The sequence below is a fragment of the Paramisgurnus dabryanus genome, chromosome 9 (assembly GCF_030506205.2).
Source record: "Paramisgurnus dabryanus chromosome 9, PD_genome_1.1, whole genome shotgun sequence".
NCBI classification, from domain to species: Eukaryota; Metazoa; Chordata; class Actinopteri; order Cypriniformes; family Cobitidae; genus Paramisgurnus; species Paramisgurnus dabryanus.
The window spans coordinates 17278728-17296495 of record NC_133345.1 but is presented as its reverse complement, the minus strand read 5'-3'; the positions used below and the strand labels follow the sequence as shown (position 1 = coordinate 17296495).

Genomic DNA, 17768 nt, shown 5'->3' with positions numbered 1-17768 from the left:
GCAGATGTTTTTAATAAAAGCCTTACAAACTGCATTTATTATAATAATAGGTTGTGTGTTTCTCCATCAGGAACGTATTGTAACTCGGCAAGTGCGTGCTTTGTGGCGTCTGATGGTAAGAACCTCCGTCTGTATCAGGCCGTGGTGGATGCCCGTAAACTGCTGGATGAGCTCTCCGACCCAGAAACTTCTGTGAGTTGACTTCTGTGAAAACGCTGACTCTTGTAATCTCCTTTATTTTTATAGCATGATGTATCACATTTGTGTTGGTCTCTGGTTTGTGATAGAAACTTGTGGGTGAAGTGTTCAACATCGTGAGTCAGCAGTCCACCGCACGACCGGGCTGCATTATAGAGCTGGATATCATCACTAACCAGGTGAGGCTTACAGGTGTTCATGCGTGTGTGCACTTCTGGAGATCTTACGTGCCCTTATAACCACAACCACAAATGCATACTTGTTTGTGTTAATAATTGCGTGTGTTTGTTTCCTCAGTGTGGTTCAAACACGCAGCTGCTCCACGTGTTTCAGGAGGATTTTATTCTGGGATATAAACCTCATGAAGACATTCCAGATTTCACCAGAAGCAGATATCCATCAGCAGAAGGTACAAGCAGCCTCCTCTTTATTCACTTGATTATTTCCTCTGATGAAGATTGTGTGGTCTGTTTGTATGTTACATGAATTGATGTTATGTTGTAGAGTATCAGCCTCCTCCGTTCTCTGAGAAGTTTTTCCTGGTGGTGATCGAGAAGGATGTGCATCGTAACTCGGTGTTGCAGATGTGGCATCTTCATCTGCGTTCAGTGCAGGCGTGTGTGGGTGCGTATGATGATGATGATGATGGGGCTGTCAGCTGTCTGCTTTTGAAGGGAACTAAAAAGAATCTCATGAGTGGAAAGCTGATATTAAATACTGACTTCCTCTCAGAGATGGAAATTATTTACAGAGACCTTGTTTAATGAGAATCAATGTCCTACTTTTTTTAAGGAGCTTCACAATCTAAATGTGTGTCTTTCTGTCTGTCTGCCTGCATCATCTGCCAGTCTGTCTATTTGTCCATCTGTCTGTTCTCATCTGTGCGCCTGCTTGTGTGTTTTCTTTGTCTGTCTGTATCTTTTATCTGTCTGTTGCCATCTGTCTACCTGCCTGTGTGTCCTCATCGTTGGTCTGTCTGTTTGTCTGTCTTCGTCTGTCTGTGTGTTGTCAAATGTCTTCCTGCCTGTGTTAGGGCTGTGCAAAAAATCGTCTGTGATTCTCATGCGTGTTTCATCAGTAAAGCTGGTTCCTTGATTAGTAGGAAAACGCCATCAGCTGCTTTCAGATGGAGCATGAGAATCGCAGGCAGTTTTTTTTTTTGCACACCCCTAGCCTGTGTGTCTTTATGGTCTGTCTGTCTGTCTGTTTTCAAATGTCTAGCTGCCTGTGTGTCTTCATAGTCTGTCTGCCTCTGTGTCTTTATGGTCTGTCTGTCTCTCTGTCTGTTTTCAAATGTCTAGCTGCCTGTGTTTCTTCATAGTTTGTTTGTCTGTCTGTCTGTCTGTGTGTCTTCATGGTCTATCTGTCTGTCTGTTTTCAAATGTCTAGCTGCCAGTGTGTCTTTCTGGTCTGTCTGTCTTCATCGTTGGTCTATCTGTCTGTCTGTTGTCCTCTTTCTACCTGCATGTGTCTTCATGTTCTGTCTGTATGTCTGTCTTCGTCTGTCTGTCTGTCTGTTGTCAAATGTCTAGCTGCCTGTGTGTCTTTCTGGTCTGTCTGCTGTCATCTTTCTACCTGCATGTGTGTCTTCATGTTCTGTCTGTCTGTCTTCTGTCTGTCTGTCTGTCTGTTGTCAAATGTCTAGCTGCCTGTGTGTCTTCATGGTCTGTCTGCCTGTGTATCTTTATGTTCTGTCTGTCTGTCTGTCTGTTGTCAAATGTCTAGCTGCCTGTGTGTCTTCATGGTCTGTCTGCCTGTGTATCTTTATGTTCTGTCTGTCTGTCTGTCTGTTGTTAATTGTCTAGCTCCCTGTGTGTCCTCATAGTCAGTCCGTCTCTCTGTCCGTCTGTCTGTCTGTCATCGTCTATCTGTCTGTTTGTCTGTCTTCATTTGTCTGTCTGTCTTTTGTCAAATGCTTAACTGCCTGCGTGTCTTCATAGTCTGTCTGTCTGCCTGTGTGCCTTTATGGCCTGTATGTCTGTCTGTCTGCCTGCCGTCATTTGTCTGTCTGTCTGTCTTCATTTGTCTAGCTGCCTGTGTGTCTTTATAGTCTGTCCGTCTGCCTGTGTGTCTTCGTCTGTCTGTCTGTCTGTCTGTTTTCAAATGTCTAGCTGCCTGTGTGTCTTCATAGTCTGTCTGCCTGTGTGTCTTTATGGCCTGTATGTCTGTCTGTCTGCCTGCCGTCATTTGTCTGTCTGTCTGTCTTCATTTGTCTAGCTGCCTGTGTGTCTTTATAGTCTGTCCGTCTGCCTGTGTGTCTTCGTCTGTCTGTCTGTCTGTCTTTTGTCATATGTCTAGCTGCCTGTGTGTCTTCATGGTCTGTCTGCCTGTGTGTCTTTATGTTCTGTCTGTCTGTCTGTTGTTAATTGTCTAGCTGCCTGTGCGTCTTCATAGTCAGTCAGTCAGTCAGTCAGTCAGTCAGTCAGTCAGTCAGTCTGTCTGTCTGTTTGTCTGTCTGTCTGTCATCGTCTATCTGTCTGTTTGTCTGTCTTCATAGTCAGTCTGTCTGTCCGTCCGTACGTCCGTCCGTCTGTCTGTCTGTATGTCATCGTCTATATGTCTATTTGTCTGTCTTCATGGTCTGTCTGTCTGTCTGTCTGTCTGTTGTTAATTGTCTAGCTGCCTATGTGTCCTCATAGTCAGTCTGTCTGTCTGTCCATCTGTCTGTTTGTCATCGTCTTTCTGTCTGTTTGTCTGTCTTCATTTGTCTGTCTGTCTTTTGTCAAATGCTTAACTGCCTGCGTGTCTTCATAGTCTGTCTGTCTGCCTGTGTGTCTTTATGGTCTGTATGTCTGTCTGTCTGCCATCGTCTGTCTGTCTTCATGGTCTGTCTGTCTTCATTTGTCTAGCTGCCTGTGTGTCTTTATAGTCTGTCTGTCTGTCTGTCTGCCTGCGTGTCTTTATGGTCTGTATGTCTGTCTGGCTGTCATTGTCTGTTTGTCTGTCTTCATGGTCTGTCTGTCTTCATTTGTCTAGTTGCCTGTGTGTCTTCATATTCAGTCTCTCTGCCTGCCTGTGTGTCTTTATGGTCTGTCTGTCTGTCTGTCATCGTCTGTCTGTCTGTCTTCATGTGTCTCGCTGCCTGTGTGTCTTTATAGTCTGTCTGCCTTTTGTCAAATGTCTAGCTGCCTGTGTGTTTTCATAGTCCGTCTGTCTGTATGTCTTTATGGTCTGTCTCTCTCTGTCTGTCTGTCTGTCTTTATTGTTGGTCTGTCTGTCTTTATGGTCTGTGTGTCTGTCTGTTTTCAAATGTCTAGCCGCCAGTGTGTCTTAATGGTCTGTCTGACTTCCTTATTGGTTTGTCTGTCTGTCATCATCTGTCTGTCTGTCTGTCTGTCTACCTGCCTGTGTCTCTTCATCGTTGGTCTGTCTGTTGTCATCTTTCTACCTGTCTTTCTGTTATGTCAGATTGTAATCTTTCTGTCTGTCTGTGACTGTCAGTTTGATCCGAAACTAAATTTTTTTCATAAAATGTAAAATCTTATATTGTTGATCTGATTTTTTTCATCTTTCTAACCCGTTCAGAGGAGCCGGTGAATGACTTCGTATTTCAGAAGCAGCTAACAGTTCCTTTGAATCAGATGAACGCTGACTCATCTCCTGAGATAACTCCAGGTCAAAGTCCACTGCCCAGATCATCCTCCTCTGCCAACCTGCAGTCTGCCAGCAAACTCATCCTGAGCTCAAAACTGGTCTACAGTCAGCGGTTAGACCTGCCCCCGGGGGTGGAGCTTATTAGAGCCACACCCTCTGCCGGTATGTTCTCTCTTAAATGTGCTGTTAGCTTGGAGTGTTACACATAATTAATCAACGATAACGTTAGTAATAGTTTGTTTTGCCTTGAATTTTATGCCAACACCATTATTTTCGCTTGGTCATATGACCATATCATGGCAAACACCATGGGTCTTTATCATATTCAAAATATTGTTTATTTCTAAACATTGCATGTATTATAAATGCTTTTCATACAATAAAAAGATTACATCTTATATATTTAGTAATGCTGTTGTGTAACAGTTTTGATGGTTTGTGTTTTCAAAGGTCATTTGAGCTCCTCGTCCATCTACCCCGTGTGTTTGGCACCATACCTGATTGTGACCACCTGTTCTGATGGGCGTGTCAGATTTTGGCGCTGTGGGGTGGATTTGGACCTATCAGCACCAAACCCTGAGGAATCACGCTCATATCGCTGGGAGCCCTGGAGTCTGTTGAAAGATGAAGAGGACAACAACAGCTCAGTGTCTGTTCCGGGCCGACCCGTTGCTGTCAGCTGTTCTTACACGGGCCGACTCGCAGTGTCATTCAAACAGATATCATCAGGGGACGATTATGGGGCGCCTCAGGACTTCTCCATGCTTGTGTCGACCTACGAGTGCGAATCGACAGGTGGCTCAGAGTGGGTGCTCGAACAGACCATTCACCTTGATGATTTTTGCAAACCTGCGAAAATGCTAGATCAACGTGTTAGCGTCGATAGCAACTTGGTTGTGTACAGCAAGTCGGATCTGTTTGTAACCAAAGACAGCCCGAATATCAAACACTTTGTGCACCTGGACTGGCTTTCTAAGGAAGATGGGTCACACATCCTGACGGTCGGGGTCGGATCACATATTCTCATGTATGGGCGCATCTCAGGGGTCGTCACCGAGCAGACGGGGGTAAAGGACGGCATGGCGGTCACTTTGCCTCTTGGTGGCAGTATAAAGCAGGGCATTCGCTCTCGCTGGGTGCTGTTAAGGTCCGTAAACCTCGTCTCTTCTGTGGACGGCACTCCGTCTCTGCCGGTGTCTCTTTCCTGGGTGCGTGATGGCATCCTGGTGGTGGGCATGGACTGCGAGATGCAGGTTTATGCACAGTGGAGGCAGGATGAAAAATTAGATGACTCTGAGGACAACGGCATCTTTTCACCAGATCGCTTGGTCTCCGTGTCAAACGAGGGTCGAGGGCGATCTAAGAGTGTGTTTGAGGGTGGTGTTGGAATCGATGATGCGCTGCGCCCCCCGGCGGTGATTCAAGATGGAGGTTTGTTTGAGGCTGCGCATTCTCTGTCACCCACCCTCCCGCAGTACCATCCGACACAGCTGCTGGAGCTTATGGACCTGGGAAGGGTGAAACGGGCCAAGGCCATCTTGGCCCACCTGGTCAAGTGCATTGCCGGGGAAGTTGCCGTAGTGAGGGATGTGGAGGCGGGTGAAGGTGGCGCTAGACGGCACCTTTCCCGAACCATCAGTGTGTCAGGCAGCACGGCAAAAGACACCATCGTTGCGGGACGAGAAGGTGGGCGTGATTACACCGAAATCAACTCTATCCCGCCGCTTCCTTTGTACGCCCTTCTGTCCGCTGACCAAGACACCTCCTTTAAACCCGGAGAGGAGGCAGGAAAAGCCGGAAAGGGGGCGGAGCACGAGACGCAGAAACTGTCAGAGGATCAGTACGCCGATCTGTTTCAGGTTCAGACCGTCACCACGGACGACTTTGTGAGCTTTGCCGCAGAAAAGCCAGAAAAGAAGTCTCGTGTGATTAACCTGTCGCAGTACGGCCCCACATACTTTGGCCCCGAGCATGCGCAGGTGCTGTCTTCCCATCTCATGCACTCCAGTCTGCCTGGACTTACACGTCTCGAGCAGATGTTCCTCGTGGCTCTCGCCGATACCGTGGCAACCACCAGTGCCGAAGTAGCAGGACCCATGGAAAAGCAGTACTCAGGTGAGTTTAACTTTGCAATCTTAAACGAATAGCGCACTCAAAATGTACCCCCATCGTGTCATTCCAGATGTATATGACTCTCAGCAAAAGGAAAAGTAAATAATTGGATCACTTGCCCACCGTGAAACCGTCTTTCACCATCGTTTTGATATTTTCTTGTAATTAAATCATTTAGTTTCATTTGAGAGAGCAAACACTAAGAACTGAATGTGTCTGCTGCCTGAATTCAGCGGAGCTGAACGCACGTCATCACAGAGCAGCGGCTGCAGGTGTCAGATTTCATTTATTTCTGTCAGACTGCGGATGCTGATTGACCAGACGATCATGGCAGAAGCCTCGTGCTTACTCGTTTTTGTTATAATATACATATATGATGTTAAATATAAGCGAGATCGTTTTGTTGTTGTGTTTTTCATTAAGAATAATAATAAACCCATCATTCAAGCAGCGCTTTATGGAGGAATAGCCGGTTGCTCTGCTTTGGACTGGCGGGTTTCTGTCAGAAGTACCTGCGCACATTGACTCAAGCACTTAAACCAGCTGTTGCACTCGCAATTGCACGCAAATTCATACGCGATTTAATTCAGTGTACGCAAGCGCTGGATTTAAACAACAGTTGCATCTAATTCAAAAGTGAAAGTAAAATGCGCACGTCTGTATGTGCATTTATAAGCCCCTCCCACCCGGTGAAACCGGTATCACCGGGTTTGTCATGCACTGATTAACTGGTGGGAAAATTCTGTCACCGCAACAACCCTATTGGACATAAGTTAAAGGAAAGAATGAAATATTGTTAACAGTCGTGGTGTGCGTAACTAGGCAACCATGATTTCGTTCACGTTGCATGACGTCATCGAAGTATGTCCCTGAATGTGCACTTTTAGGTCGTAGTATAAGTAGGCGAATTGGGACTCGGCATATGTTTCTCATCCGTAATTCAGTTTGTGTTGCATTACATCTCTCGTTCTCCCTCACCATATGGTGTCAGCATTGGAAGCTGTGACTTGATGCAAACTAACACTGCACCTCATTCTCATACTTCTTAGTGACTGACAGCTCTTCTCTGCGTTAGGGCTGGGTACCGAACGTTGATACTTTTATGGTATCGAACGAAAAACTCTGATACTTTGAGTATCAAAAAATTTTTTATCTTTCGGTGCCAAATTTCGATTCCAAAAGCCAAGCGGATGTGTCTGTGTGAGCCTGTACTTGCGTGTAAGGACCTAAAGCGCCGGCAATTGGCTGTCCACCACCATGTGACGGGGAGGATTTCTGAATACTTGCAGTCCAACTCGCAGTCACCCAACACAAGTGTAGAAAGGATGCAATATGAGAAATTTTCAGAAATTCTTTGTGACAGTTGTCTTACCAATAGAGTTAGCGCAAGTATGGCCGTGTTTTTTCCGTGAAAGGCACGTCAACCAAAACGTGCTTCTACTAAAGTGACGAGGGATTTCAATTTAAAGCACGCGCGCAGCCTGTGTCTCTGCTTGTTTTACTTGCACCTGGTTCCGCATGGCAAGACAGTCTCGACAAGGTGTTTAAACTTGACCCACGCGCGCAGCTTGTGTCTCTCAATGTTTATGAAATACTCGCGCCTGTCTCTCCGCATCGCAAAGCCTTCATGCCCTCATCTCCCAAAATGGACGATGCGTTTAAACCTATTTTTTACAGTCTATGGTTTAAACTTGACGCACACGCGCAGCCCAAAACTGCTTACAAGCCTGGCTCGTTATTTAAAACAAACTAAAATTCAATGTAACTGGTTTGCTAATTTCACTTTAACGAATTGACTTTGAACGCATTTTCTACTCATTTTAAAAATCTATGAGTTTTGTTTACAAAAAACACACATGCATACAAATCTTCCCAGTAAAAGTCAGTCACCCATTTAAATATTTAAACTTTTTGTAAAAGCTGTAATGCTATAATGAACCCACTTATTTAAATACTGTTAGTCCAAGCTAAATACCATTTTACATTTTTATAAAATAAAGCAGTGTTAATTATATTTCTTTATTTCCTTATTTTCATAAAAAAACAGAAGTGTGTCTGCTGGCGCACCCTTATCCAAAAAGCACAACTAGTTTTATTAATAATGTTACCCTGAGTGAGAAGTGTTACCAGAAATTGTTTTAATTAATGTGAAAAATAAAAGTTGTGTGTTTAATGAATTTTTGTTAATGTTTCAATGGATTTTAAAACATATGGTATCGAAATAAGTATCGTTCGGGACCGGTATCGAAAAGGAGGTATCGAAATTGGCACCGGATCAAAAGATTTTAAACAATACCCAGCTCTACTCTGGGCACTTTGTATGTTATGTGACTGTATGTTAAAGGGGTTAACCAAGTTCATGAAGAGAGAACCATCATAATCTATATAGGCCTATATAGACCTTTTGCGTGTTTGCAAACAGAGATGACGTTTTTTGTGGGCGGAGCCCAACTGGTGGCAGAAAGTGAATGCTTCTCAATAGCTGTGTGAAGTGTTTTAGCATTAAACTGTGATTTTTAAGGATCCGGTGTTCTGTAGAAGTCTGTTTCCCCTATATTTCTCTTAAGTGTAATGTTTCTTATAACGTTTTCACCAAGTTACGTTTATTTTTTAAATAAATTAAAAGTTTTAATGGCTTGGCCACTGCATGCTTGCATGTATGTAATGTATATGTATTGTTCTTTATTGGTAAATCAATTATTTTTACAGTATGAATCTCTGAAGTACTTATAAGAGCAATACTATCATGTATTCTGTATAATAACATTTATTAAACATTTAATCATTTCCTGTTTTTAATTTCTTCCTTATATTTTTATCCTACGTGTTTGATCTAAAACTATTATGTTTACATACAAATTAATTTGTATAGGCCTGTTTACATATTATTAACACTTTACATCGTGTGTGTGTGTGTGTGTGCTATGTTTATATATTTATTAGTAAACATCATAATTTAGAACAAACAGGAAGAAGACATAGGCTAAGATATATGGTAAAAAGAAGTAATAGAAAATGAAAAAAAAATACGAAAACTTTAATAAATGGTTATATTATTGATATTATGAACTAATTCAAATCTTTAATCTTTCTAAATAAATTATAAACGTAAAGTGATGAAAACGCTATAAGAAACACATAGAGGGATCAGACTTCGACAGAACACCGGATATCTTCTCTAATTATTTTCTATTCAAATAATTAAAAGATTTTCAGATGATTTCATCACTCCAGTCTGTCCGGTTGAGGGCTTTTATTGCAATCATAAACACCTACGTTTATCTTCAAATGGTGTCTTCGACGATGGTATACTATAAAAATGAAGGTCATCTATTTTGGCATTCCTATTCTGACACTCAACAGCACAACAAAACATTTTCTAGTGAGTTATATTGTTCGTTTCACTCGTGTCTCATTCATTTCCACTGTTTTTCTGCCACCACATGCGCGCGTGACGTAACTGTGACGTCGACTCGCAAAAGGTCTAATATAAAGCAAAGGTTGAGTCTTTAGAAAAGCCTTGGTATTATTATTAATTTTTAACAGTAAATATATCAGGACTTATCCATGTTACCTATAGTTAAATCTTTTTTATTTAGTCTCTTTAGCACTAAACCATAACACGGTGTTCTTGTCCATGGTGGAACGGAGATGAAGGAGAAATGTTCAGGGCCAGACAGGATGTTACATTTGTGTGTGTGTGTTTATTTTGTAGTAATAATCAATATAACATAACACTTCTCATACAGTAAGTGTTCAATACATTTTGTTTTATTAGCTTTTGTGTTAGGAAATCAAATTTCCCTAGGGATTCAGCACTTTTTAATTGATCAATGTGTTGAATTGTGATGCATTTGTGTGAGATCAAATTAACGTGATTTACTAAGGTTTGTGCATTTCAATTTGCTGTTATTTGTGCCATTATTTAAAGCCCAAAAAAGCATGTCTTAGGTACATTTCCATATTGTCCAATGCAGTTTGTGTTCATTAACGTGCACTTTGTAATAGGTTGGCTTGAGTGGACAATATAAAAACAATCAATAGCTTATTGAAAATTTTTTATGCATTTGTGTCCAGGTGGAGAGGCTCTAGACGAGTGTGGTCTACGTTACCTGCTGGCCATGAGGTTACACACCTGTCTGCTGACATCACTGCCGCCCCTCTACAGGTTACAGCTTCTGCATCAAGGTAACATACGCTCACCTATACACACTCCTACCAAATCCTAACAGCTGGCTGCACATACACACTTGTGACACAGTTTTATATGTTGTAGGCGTGTCCACATGTCACTTCGCCTGGGCGTTTCACTCCGAAGCCGAAGAGGAGATGCTAAACATGATTCCTGCCATGCAGAGGGGAGATCCGCAGTGGTCCGAGCTCCGAGCGGTGGGAGTCGGCTGGTGGATCAGAAACATTAACACGCTGAGGCGCATGGTGGAGAAGGTGAGACGTGCACACACATCGATAAAACTATACGAGCAATATCAAAGTAAACAATTAAAAGGAATCTGATTACTGTTTAGAATTAACTTGTAAAATTGGATGAGACAAAACCTAGTCACTTCCATTTTAAAGGGCACCTATTATGCCCATTTTTACAAGATGTAATTTGAGTCTCAGGTGAAAGCATTATAATTGAAATAGACAATGGATGCAACAAGACTTCAAATATATATTTGCATATATCAGTCTAAATAATCAAGAAAAAGCAGATGATGCATTGTGCATGCAGTGTTGTTGTGGAGTCACTTTAGATTGAATCCCTTAGCAATGACCTCCTTCTGAATGTAAACTGCCCGAGGGATAAAGCTCTTTGTGTAAATAAACTGTCATACATTCACATTTATACATTCATCTCAAATACTAAAACCTATAAGTCACATGGGATTAGCTCACTCATTCCAGCTCATTTTCTGTTTTACAAAATTAGATTCAATTTAGTTTAGTTTACATCTAAAATCTTAATGTAGTGTACAATAATTTAGATCATATCTGTTGCATTTACCGTAGTTTAACAAGTTAGGGCTGCAAGATATATAAAAATTATAAAAATATCACAAATGTGCAAACTGCAATATGCATATCACAATGGTTTGCAAAAAGTCTAACTTTATAGTTAGTTGGTTATATGTTTTTTAAATAAAAAATTATTATTTAAATTGATTTTGCAAACTTAAAGTGCACCTATATGCATATTTGAAACATAATGTGTGTTGGCAGTGTGTGAACACAACCAACTAAATTTTTTAATCCCATTAAACCGAAGCAGCCTCATTAGGCATGCAGTTTTGATTCTCTTATCAATGTGAGGTCACATTGCTAAAGCCCCGCCCACTAACAGTTCTGCATTCCCATAGTTTCCACTCTGTCCACTAGATACTATTGTCTCAGACTGGATTAATCAGATCTATTTTAACTGAAAGTGCTCACTGTCTGTTAGTAAGGAAAATAATAATCACCAGAGCAATGTCTTCGCAATGTCAGTGCTATACGTGGAATAATTGACTCCGGTTTTTAATTATAGTTGCATTACCACCTTGTGTGTGCATATTTTTGAATAATTCAACGCCTGTCGTCAATTATTCCTTACGTATATCACATTTTACTTCTATAGCATTTTTTTTATTTATTTAAAGGGGACATATAATGATAATCTGACTTTTTCCATGTGCTCGTATCAACCTAGAAAATGTGAAAAAGATCAACCCAGTAAATTAGTTTTGGTAAACCATTTTCTGCAAGCACTTGAAAAATTAGGTCATTGAAATTTTGGCTCCCCTTATGATGTCATAAGGGGATCTTATTATAATAATACCGCCCCTTAATCATGCACTATCCAACCATGGCACTGCCATTAAGTTCAGAGAGAAAGAGTGAGAGAAAAAAATATTGACAGCATAATTGAGTTTCAGTTTCAACAAACCACCATTATTGTGATCAGTGTTTGCATTTCATCAACTCATTTGCATTTAAAAGGACACACCTAAAAACTGCAAAAGTGGCAACTTTAATATGCTATAATAAATATCCTGTGGGGTATTTTGAGCTAAGACTTCACATGTGTACTCTGGGGACACCAAAGACTCATTTGACATCTTAAATTTGTATTTTTTGTGAAATATCCCCTTTATGCTTAGTGATGCTTTATTATCATAATCCAAACATTGTGTATGTTATATATGTAATGTCTCTCTTTCTGTGCTAGGTGGCAAAAGCAGCATTTCAGAGAAATAATGATCCACTGGACGCAGCTTTATTTTATCTGGCTATGAAGAAGAAAGCTGTGCTCTGGGGTCTGTTCAGGTAAACTTTGATCAGGTTATTTAATCTGTAGATAAGGCTGTATCATACTGTCTGCTATTTCAGTATGGATGATGGTGTTAGGGTTAGGTTTAGATAAATGCTGTGGGCTCTTCTGAAGGAGCTGTGAGACTTCAGTCTGTTTGTTCATGTATTGATTTTTATGTAGGTCTCAGCACGATGAAAAGATGACCCAGTTTTTCAGTCATAACTTCAGCGAGGATCGCTGGAGGAAGGCGGCTTTGAAGAATGCCTTTTCTCTTCTGGGAAAACAACGCTTTGAGCAGTCGGCAGCGTTCTTCCTGCTCGCGGGCTCCCTGAAGGATGCTGTTGAGGTCTCGGTTTCATATCACTCCTTTGTGCTGTAGAAAAACTGTGTATTTTTGTTGATTTTGGATGTGTGGAGTTTACTGCTCTCGCTTTGGACGTTGAGTGTGACGTCACGGGTGTATGGTCGTCTATAAAGAGTTAAATGTGATATATCAGCCATCAGTCTAAACATTAGAGAAAAACTTCACTGATGCACAGATGACAGCTTTGGTTTACCTTGGCCGGACGTTTGATAGCGTTTGAAAAGTCAAAACACACTGATAGCACCTGTTACGGCTAATCTTTTAAAAACTTTCTTTTAGCCCCTTGAGATGAGTGGAGTATTTTCATATACGTATGTTCTGCCCACAAAGCACGCACAGAGATGCAATCATAACAAAAACAAAACGTTATTTATTAATTCACAATCTCCGGTTCACTTTTCAAACAAAATACAAATCAAATTTCAGAAATACAAACTACAGGTGTGAGCACGCGATTAAAGAAACTGTTGCTCTTTAACCCTTTAACCTGTTGCCAAACAACACCAGCTGGCTATTAACCCATGCACTTCCACGTCGTAGTGACGCGTCAAGGAGGAGGAGTAAGTTAATTCATATAAACAGGTCAGTCCAAGTATTGAACAAACGCTAAATATCTTTATATATTTAAATCATATTTTTTTAAATAATTTTTTTAGGTTAGTAATACCCAGGTATCTTAATATGGCTCCTAGAGTACACGTCTTTAAAATTAAACTATATTAACAATGAGCAATGAGGATTTATTCATCTTTGTTAATGTTAGGTACTGCCAAAATAATTGTTCATGTTAATTGTACAATAACTAATGTTAACAGTTCCAACTTTTGATTTTAAATATGTAATAGTAAATACTGAAATTAACATTACCTATGATTAATAAATGCTGTATTAGTATTGTTAGTTCATGTTAGCTAATGCATTTTAACATCATTGTTAAATGTAAGCGATAAGCTTCACAAATGCAAGACATTTTTATTTCATTTAAACAGATTAACTGCGCTCATAATGTTTGCTTGAAAATGTCTTTAAAGCTCACATAGCACACACCCTTATTGCCAATCCAATGTTAATCTTGGTTACCTATAGAGCAATACTTCATACGTCCAAACAGGCTTTCATATTGTCAGGTTTATAAAAGACAGAACAGCCTTTCCGTTTATTTTCTGTAATACGGTGGGCGGAGCTAAAGAGTTACGAGTATGTGCAGCCTTTGGATACTAATTTAACAGCTGTGACATCGAAACCTTTTTTTTTTTAAATAACTATGGCTTACAGTCAAATACAGCCATACACATATGATCCAATCGGATGCTAAGTCAGTAATTGATCAACAGGAACAGGGATTACAGCAGGACATCTCTATCTGTAATTAATCCTTGTTTGTTTATCCGCTATAAAATATATTACTATATTACTCATAAAATAATTTGCAAATACGCAAGAAAAGGTTTGTACTCTAAAAATACAAACAAGAGATAAAGGATTTACAAACGTGCAGAGAACCGAAGCGTTTCAGCACTAGAACAGCACCATATGGGATTTTTTACAAAGCATTACTTAAAATGATTCTCATTTCACCATATCCACAGTTACAGTGTCATCATGTACAATAAATCCGTAAGATAGCATTTAATAACATTTAAAAACAGATGCATTTGTTTAAAGCAAAGCATTTATTTACTTACCAGGCTGCAGGTGAAGCAGATCTTTGGCCTTCTAACGTCTCATAATTAGTCCTCATTTATGTCCAAGAGACTCAATAATAATCTTTTACATTCAATCCTTTAATCTTTCATATTTAGCAGCGTTTTTGTGCTGCTGCGCATTCATGTATGTGATAAGCAAACCCGCGTTGTCGTCCCGTTTGTAGGCGCATATTACTAACGCGCTCTTTAAATAACAAAAAAACAATATTGCGCCATTGACTTTAGACTTTAGAGCATGTTTTTGTTGGTCAATGGCGTAGTCTATTTTAGTTGCCTCAAAATAGCAACGCGCCAACAATGCACCTGAACACACCTTGTTTTCAGACCAGAACGCCCATGGGTGCAAAAGGGGGCGCAAATGCATTTGATATTTAAACAATGTGGCGCTAAACGTGAAAATTATAATTGCGCAGGGTGGAAACTAGCAAAAGACACTTGCGTCGCGCATTGCGCTGGGTGTAAGATAGAGCCCTAAATGTTTGAATTAGTTTTACTAAATAAAATAACATTTTATTTTATAGCATTTACAGGCAATAGTTTAGTTACAACATAAAACCATAGTTAGATTTGTGTTATTTCATCGTTCTGATTTAGTTAACTATTATTATAAATGTGTAAAAAATGAATAAGGAATTAGTATGTGATCCTAAACTTTCTATACTTAAACTAAAATAAAACCTTTTATTTTAATTTATTTAACTCTTTCCCCGCCTTTGACGAGTTATCTCGTCATTTTAGAGAAATCGCTTCCCTGAAGAGTTTTTACGGCAATCTATATTTCCGCTATTATCCACACTTAAAGGGACACTTCACCCATTTGCATTAAGCTTTGTATAGTTAGAACCCCAGTCATGTTTTTGAATGGTCATGCATCATTTCCTCAGTTGCCGCTGAGACTGGAGAAATACAGATTCAAGTGTTACACTTCCTTCTTTCAATGATGTAAAAATCATCATTTTGCATCATTGAAAGAAGGAAGTGCAATGTCTTTGTTGAGAGAGTGAGACTACAAACACCCCTTTTCTCTGTCAAATAGGCACCAAATTCTAAATGTATGTTACATTTCGACTACAAATATGACACACTTTCAATAAAGATTAATGTTTCTACGGGTGAAATGCACCTTTAAGCATTCACTGATTCATAAACAGTAAAAATTCTGTCTCTTATCTCAGATTTTTGCTCAAAATTTTGTATTTTTGAAGAAACCTACCCATATTTAAGAGGTGATTAAAAGAGTACAAATGAAGATGGGATGAAAGTTTTTTCCTTTTGTTTTTTTGTGTGTGAAAGCAGAGGGTCTGTTCTTTCATTTGATAAATTGTATGTTTATATATTTATAGAAGAACATTTTTCTGGAAGACATTAAACTTTTGTGAAAATCATAAAAAATACTGGTGCTGGCTGGCAACTTTTTTTTAAGCGCTGGCAGGGAAAGAGTTAAAGGGATAGTTCACCCAAAAATGAGATTTGTCAGTCAAAGAATCTTTTGTCAAAGATTTTGTCATCATTTACTCACTTTCATGTTGTTACACACCTGTATACAACACAAAGATATTTTGAGGAATGTTTGTGACCAAACCACTCAGAAGCTCCATTGACTTTCATAATATGGTTAAAAGAATACTATGGAAGTCATTGAGGCTTCTGATCGGTTTGAATTTTCTTTGAGTGAACTATCCCTTTAAAATAGACATTTGTTTTAAATACATAATTGCATTTAATGTATTTAGAAAATCAAAAAATCAAAATTAAAGACTATCTTTAAACGTAGCATTACTGGAATGTCTGGCATGTTTCACTGAAAAATTTATTCGTTCAATTGAATTTAAAAATCAATTTACTAATTTTTGAAGGTAAGCGGTTGCAATCAATTTATTTAAGCTACATGTAAACAAAAGTTTTTTATTTGACTTTACTAATATTTTTTGTTTAAATGTAGCTCAAATAAATTGATTGCAACCACTTACCTTAAAAAAATTTATTAAATTGAATGAATCATTTTTTTCAGTGTATTAGATTAATACGAATTTGCTAAATATAATTTCTTGATCCCTGTTTTGGTTTAAAACATAACTACATTCTTGGCTTTTTATAAGGATTATCCATTTGGGACTGTAATTTTTCTGTGGTAGGTGTGTCTGGAGAAGATGGAGGACATCCAACTTGCGATGATAGTTGCTCGTCTTCATGAAGCAGATTACGAGAGCTCCTCCACCTGTAAGGGGATCCTATATGAGAAGGTGCTAGGCTGCAACAGAGACGGCAGTGGGTTCTCCTGCACCAGACTGCACCCTGACCCGTTCCTGAGGAGCATCGCATACTGGATAATGAAGGACTACACCAGGGCCCTGGACACACTGCTGGAGCAGATCTACAAAGAAGATGATGAGAAACCTGGTGAGAGCTTTTTACCATAGTTAAGGACAACGTGAACGGCACTGCGGTAAAAACGTTTAAATAACGACACACTGATATCTTTTTAGTTACTGCACACAGGTACCTGCTTCGGGTGTGTGTATGTTCACGACGTGCAGTGTGTGTTTACTACTCACTGGGATGGGTTAAATGCAGAGGTCACATTGGGGACCATACTTGTCAAAACATGTCAATCTTTCTAGCCCACCAAATAACATGACGTTTTTGTTTTTCTGTCTCTCAGATGTCCTGATAAAGTCCTGTAACCCCGTCGTCTTCAGTTTCTACAACTACTTACGCACACACCCTCTTATCATTCGCCGACACTTCGCTAAACCTGAGGGGTCCCTTGAAGCCGTCAGTCTAACATCTGAGCGCAACAACGCCTACGAGATCAACCTGATCGAGCGCAAACTATTCTTCACCACTGCCAATGCTCACTTTAAGGTGGGCTGCCCACTCCTGGCCCTCGAAGTCTTATCCAAAATCCCCAATGTCACCAAAAAAGCATCATCTTTGAGTAAAGGCTCGTCAGTGGCCAACGTCAGTGCCGCCCAACCGCAGGAGAACGGAGGCAAGGCTCCTGCTGCCCCCAGTCAGACTTGGGGTGCGGACTCCTCCGCCGGGCTGGATTGGAGTCAACCGCTGGTTAATTTGGAGGATGAGGGTCTGCAACTGGACTGGGGAGACGATAAGGATGAAGATGAGGACGAGGAGGAGGAGTTTGGGCTAACGATGAAGAAGCCAGTAGTCGAGGAGGCAAAAAAGCCATCTGGGGTGCAGCGTGAAGACTCGGCGGGAGAGTCGGAGGTGGACGTGATCGCTGAACAGCTGAAGTTTAGAGCCTGCTTAAAGATCCTCATGACTGAACTTCGGACTTTGGCGACAGGATACGAGGTGGATGGCGGGAAACTGCGGTTTCAGCTCTACAACTGGCTGGAGAAAGAGATTGAAGCCATACACCACATCTGCAATTATAAGGTTTGTGCTTGACCAATCAGAATCAAGGACTGTAAATAACTATTTTGTTAAAATATTACAGTAGTGACGAATTTTAAATATTCAATAAATCCGTTCTGGATGT

The 17768-nt window shown here is 40.3% G+C and overlaps 1 protein-coding gene across 2 annotated transcripts in view; it reads left to right on the top strand.

The window, feature by feature from the left end:
• Positions 1-17768, top strand: part of dmxl2 (Dmx-like 2) — a 69029-nt gene that overhangs the window by 23383 nt on the left and 27878 nt on the right. For both annotated transcript variants that reach the window (XM_065251304.2, XM_065251302.2), the window contains exons 13-24: positions 71-192; positions 288-377; positions 496-607; positions 703-822; positions 3724-3954; positions 4243-5907; positions 9982-10092; positions 10181-10350; positions 12113-12210; positions 12377-12542; positions 16402-16666; positions 16929-17665. In XM_065251304.2, coding sequence (XP_065107376.2) covers positions 71-192; positions 288-377; positions 496-607; positions 703-822; positions 3724-3954; positions 4243-5907; positions 9982-10092; positions 10181-10350; positions 12113-12210; positions 12377-12542; positions 16402-16666; positions 16929-17665 — 3887 coding nt within the window. The remainder of the gene's footprint in view (positions 1-70; positions 193-287; positions 378-495; positions 608-702; positions 823-3723; positions 3955-4242; positions 5908-9981; positions 10093-10180; positions 10351-12112; positions 12211-12376; positions 12543-16401; positions 16667-16928; positions 17666-17768) is intronic.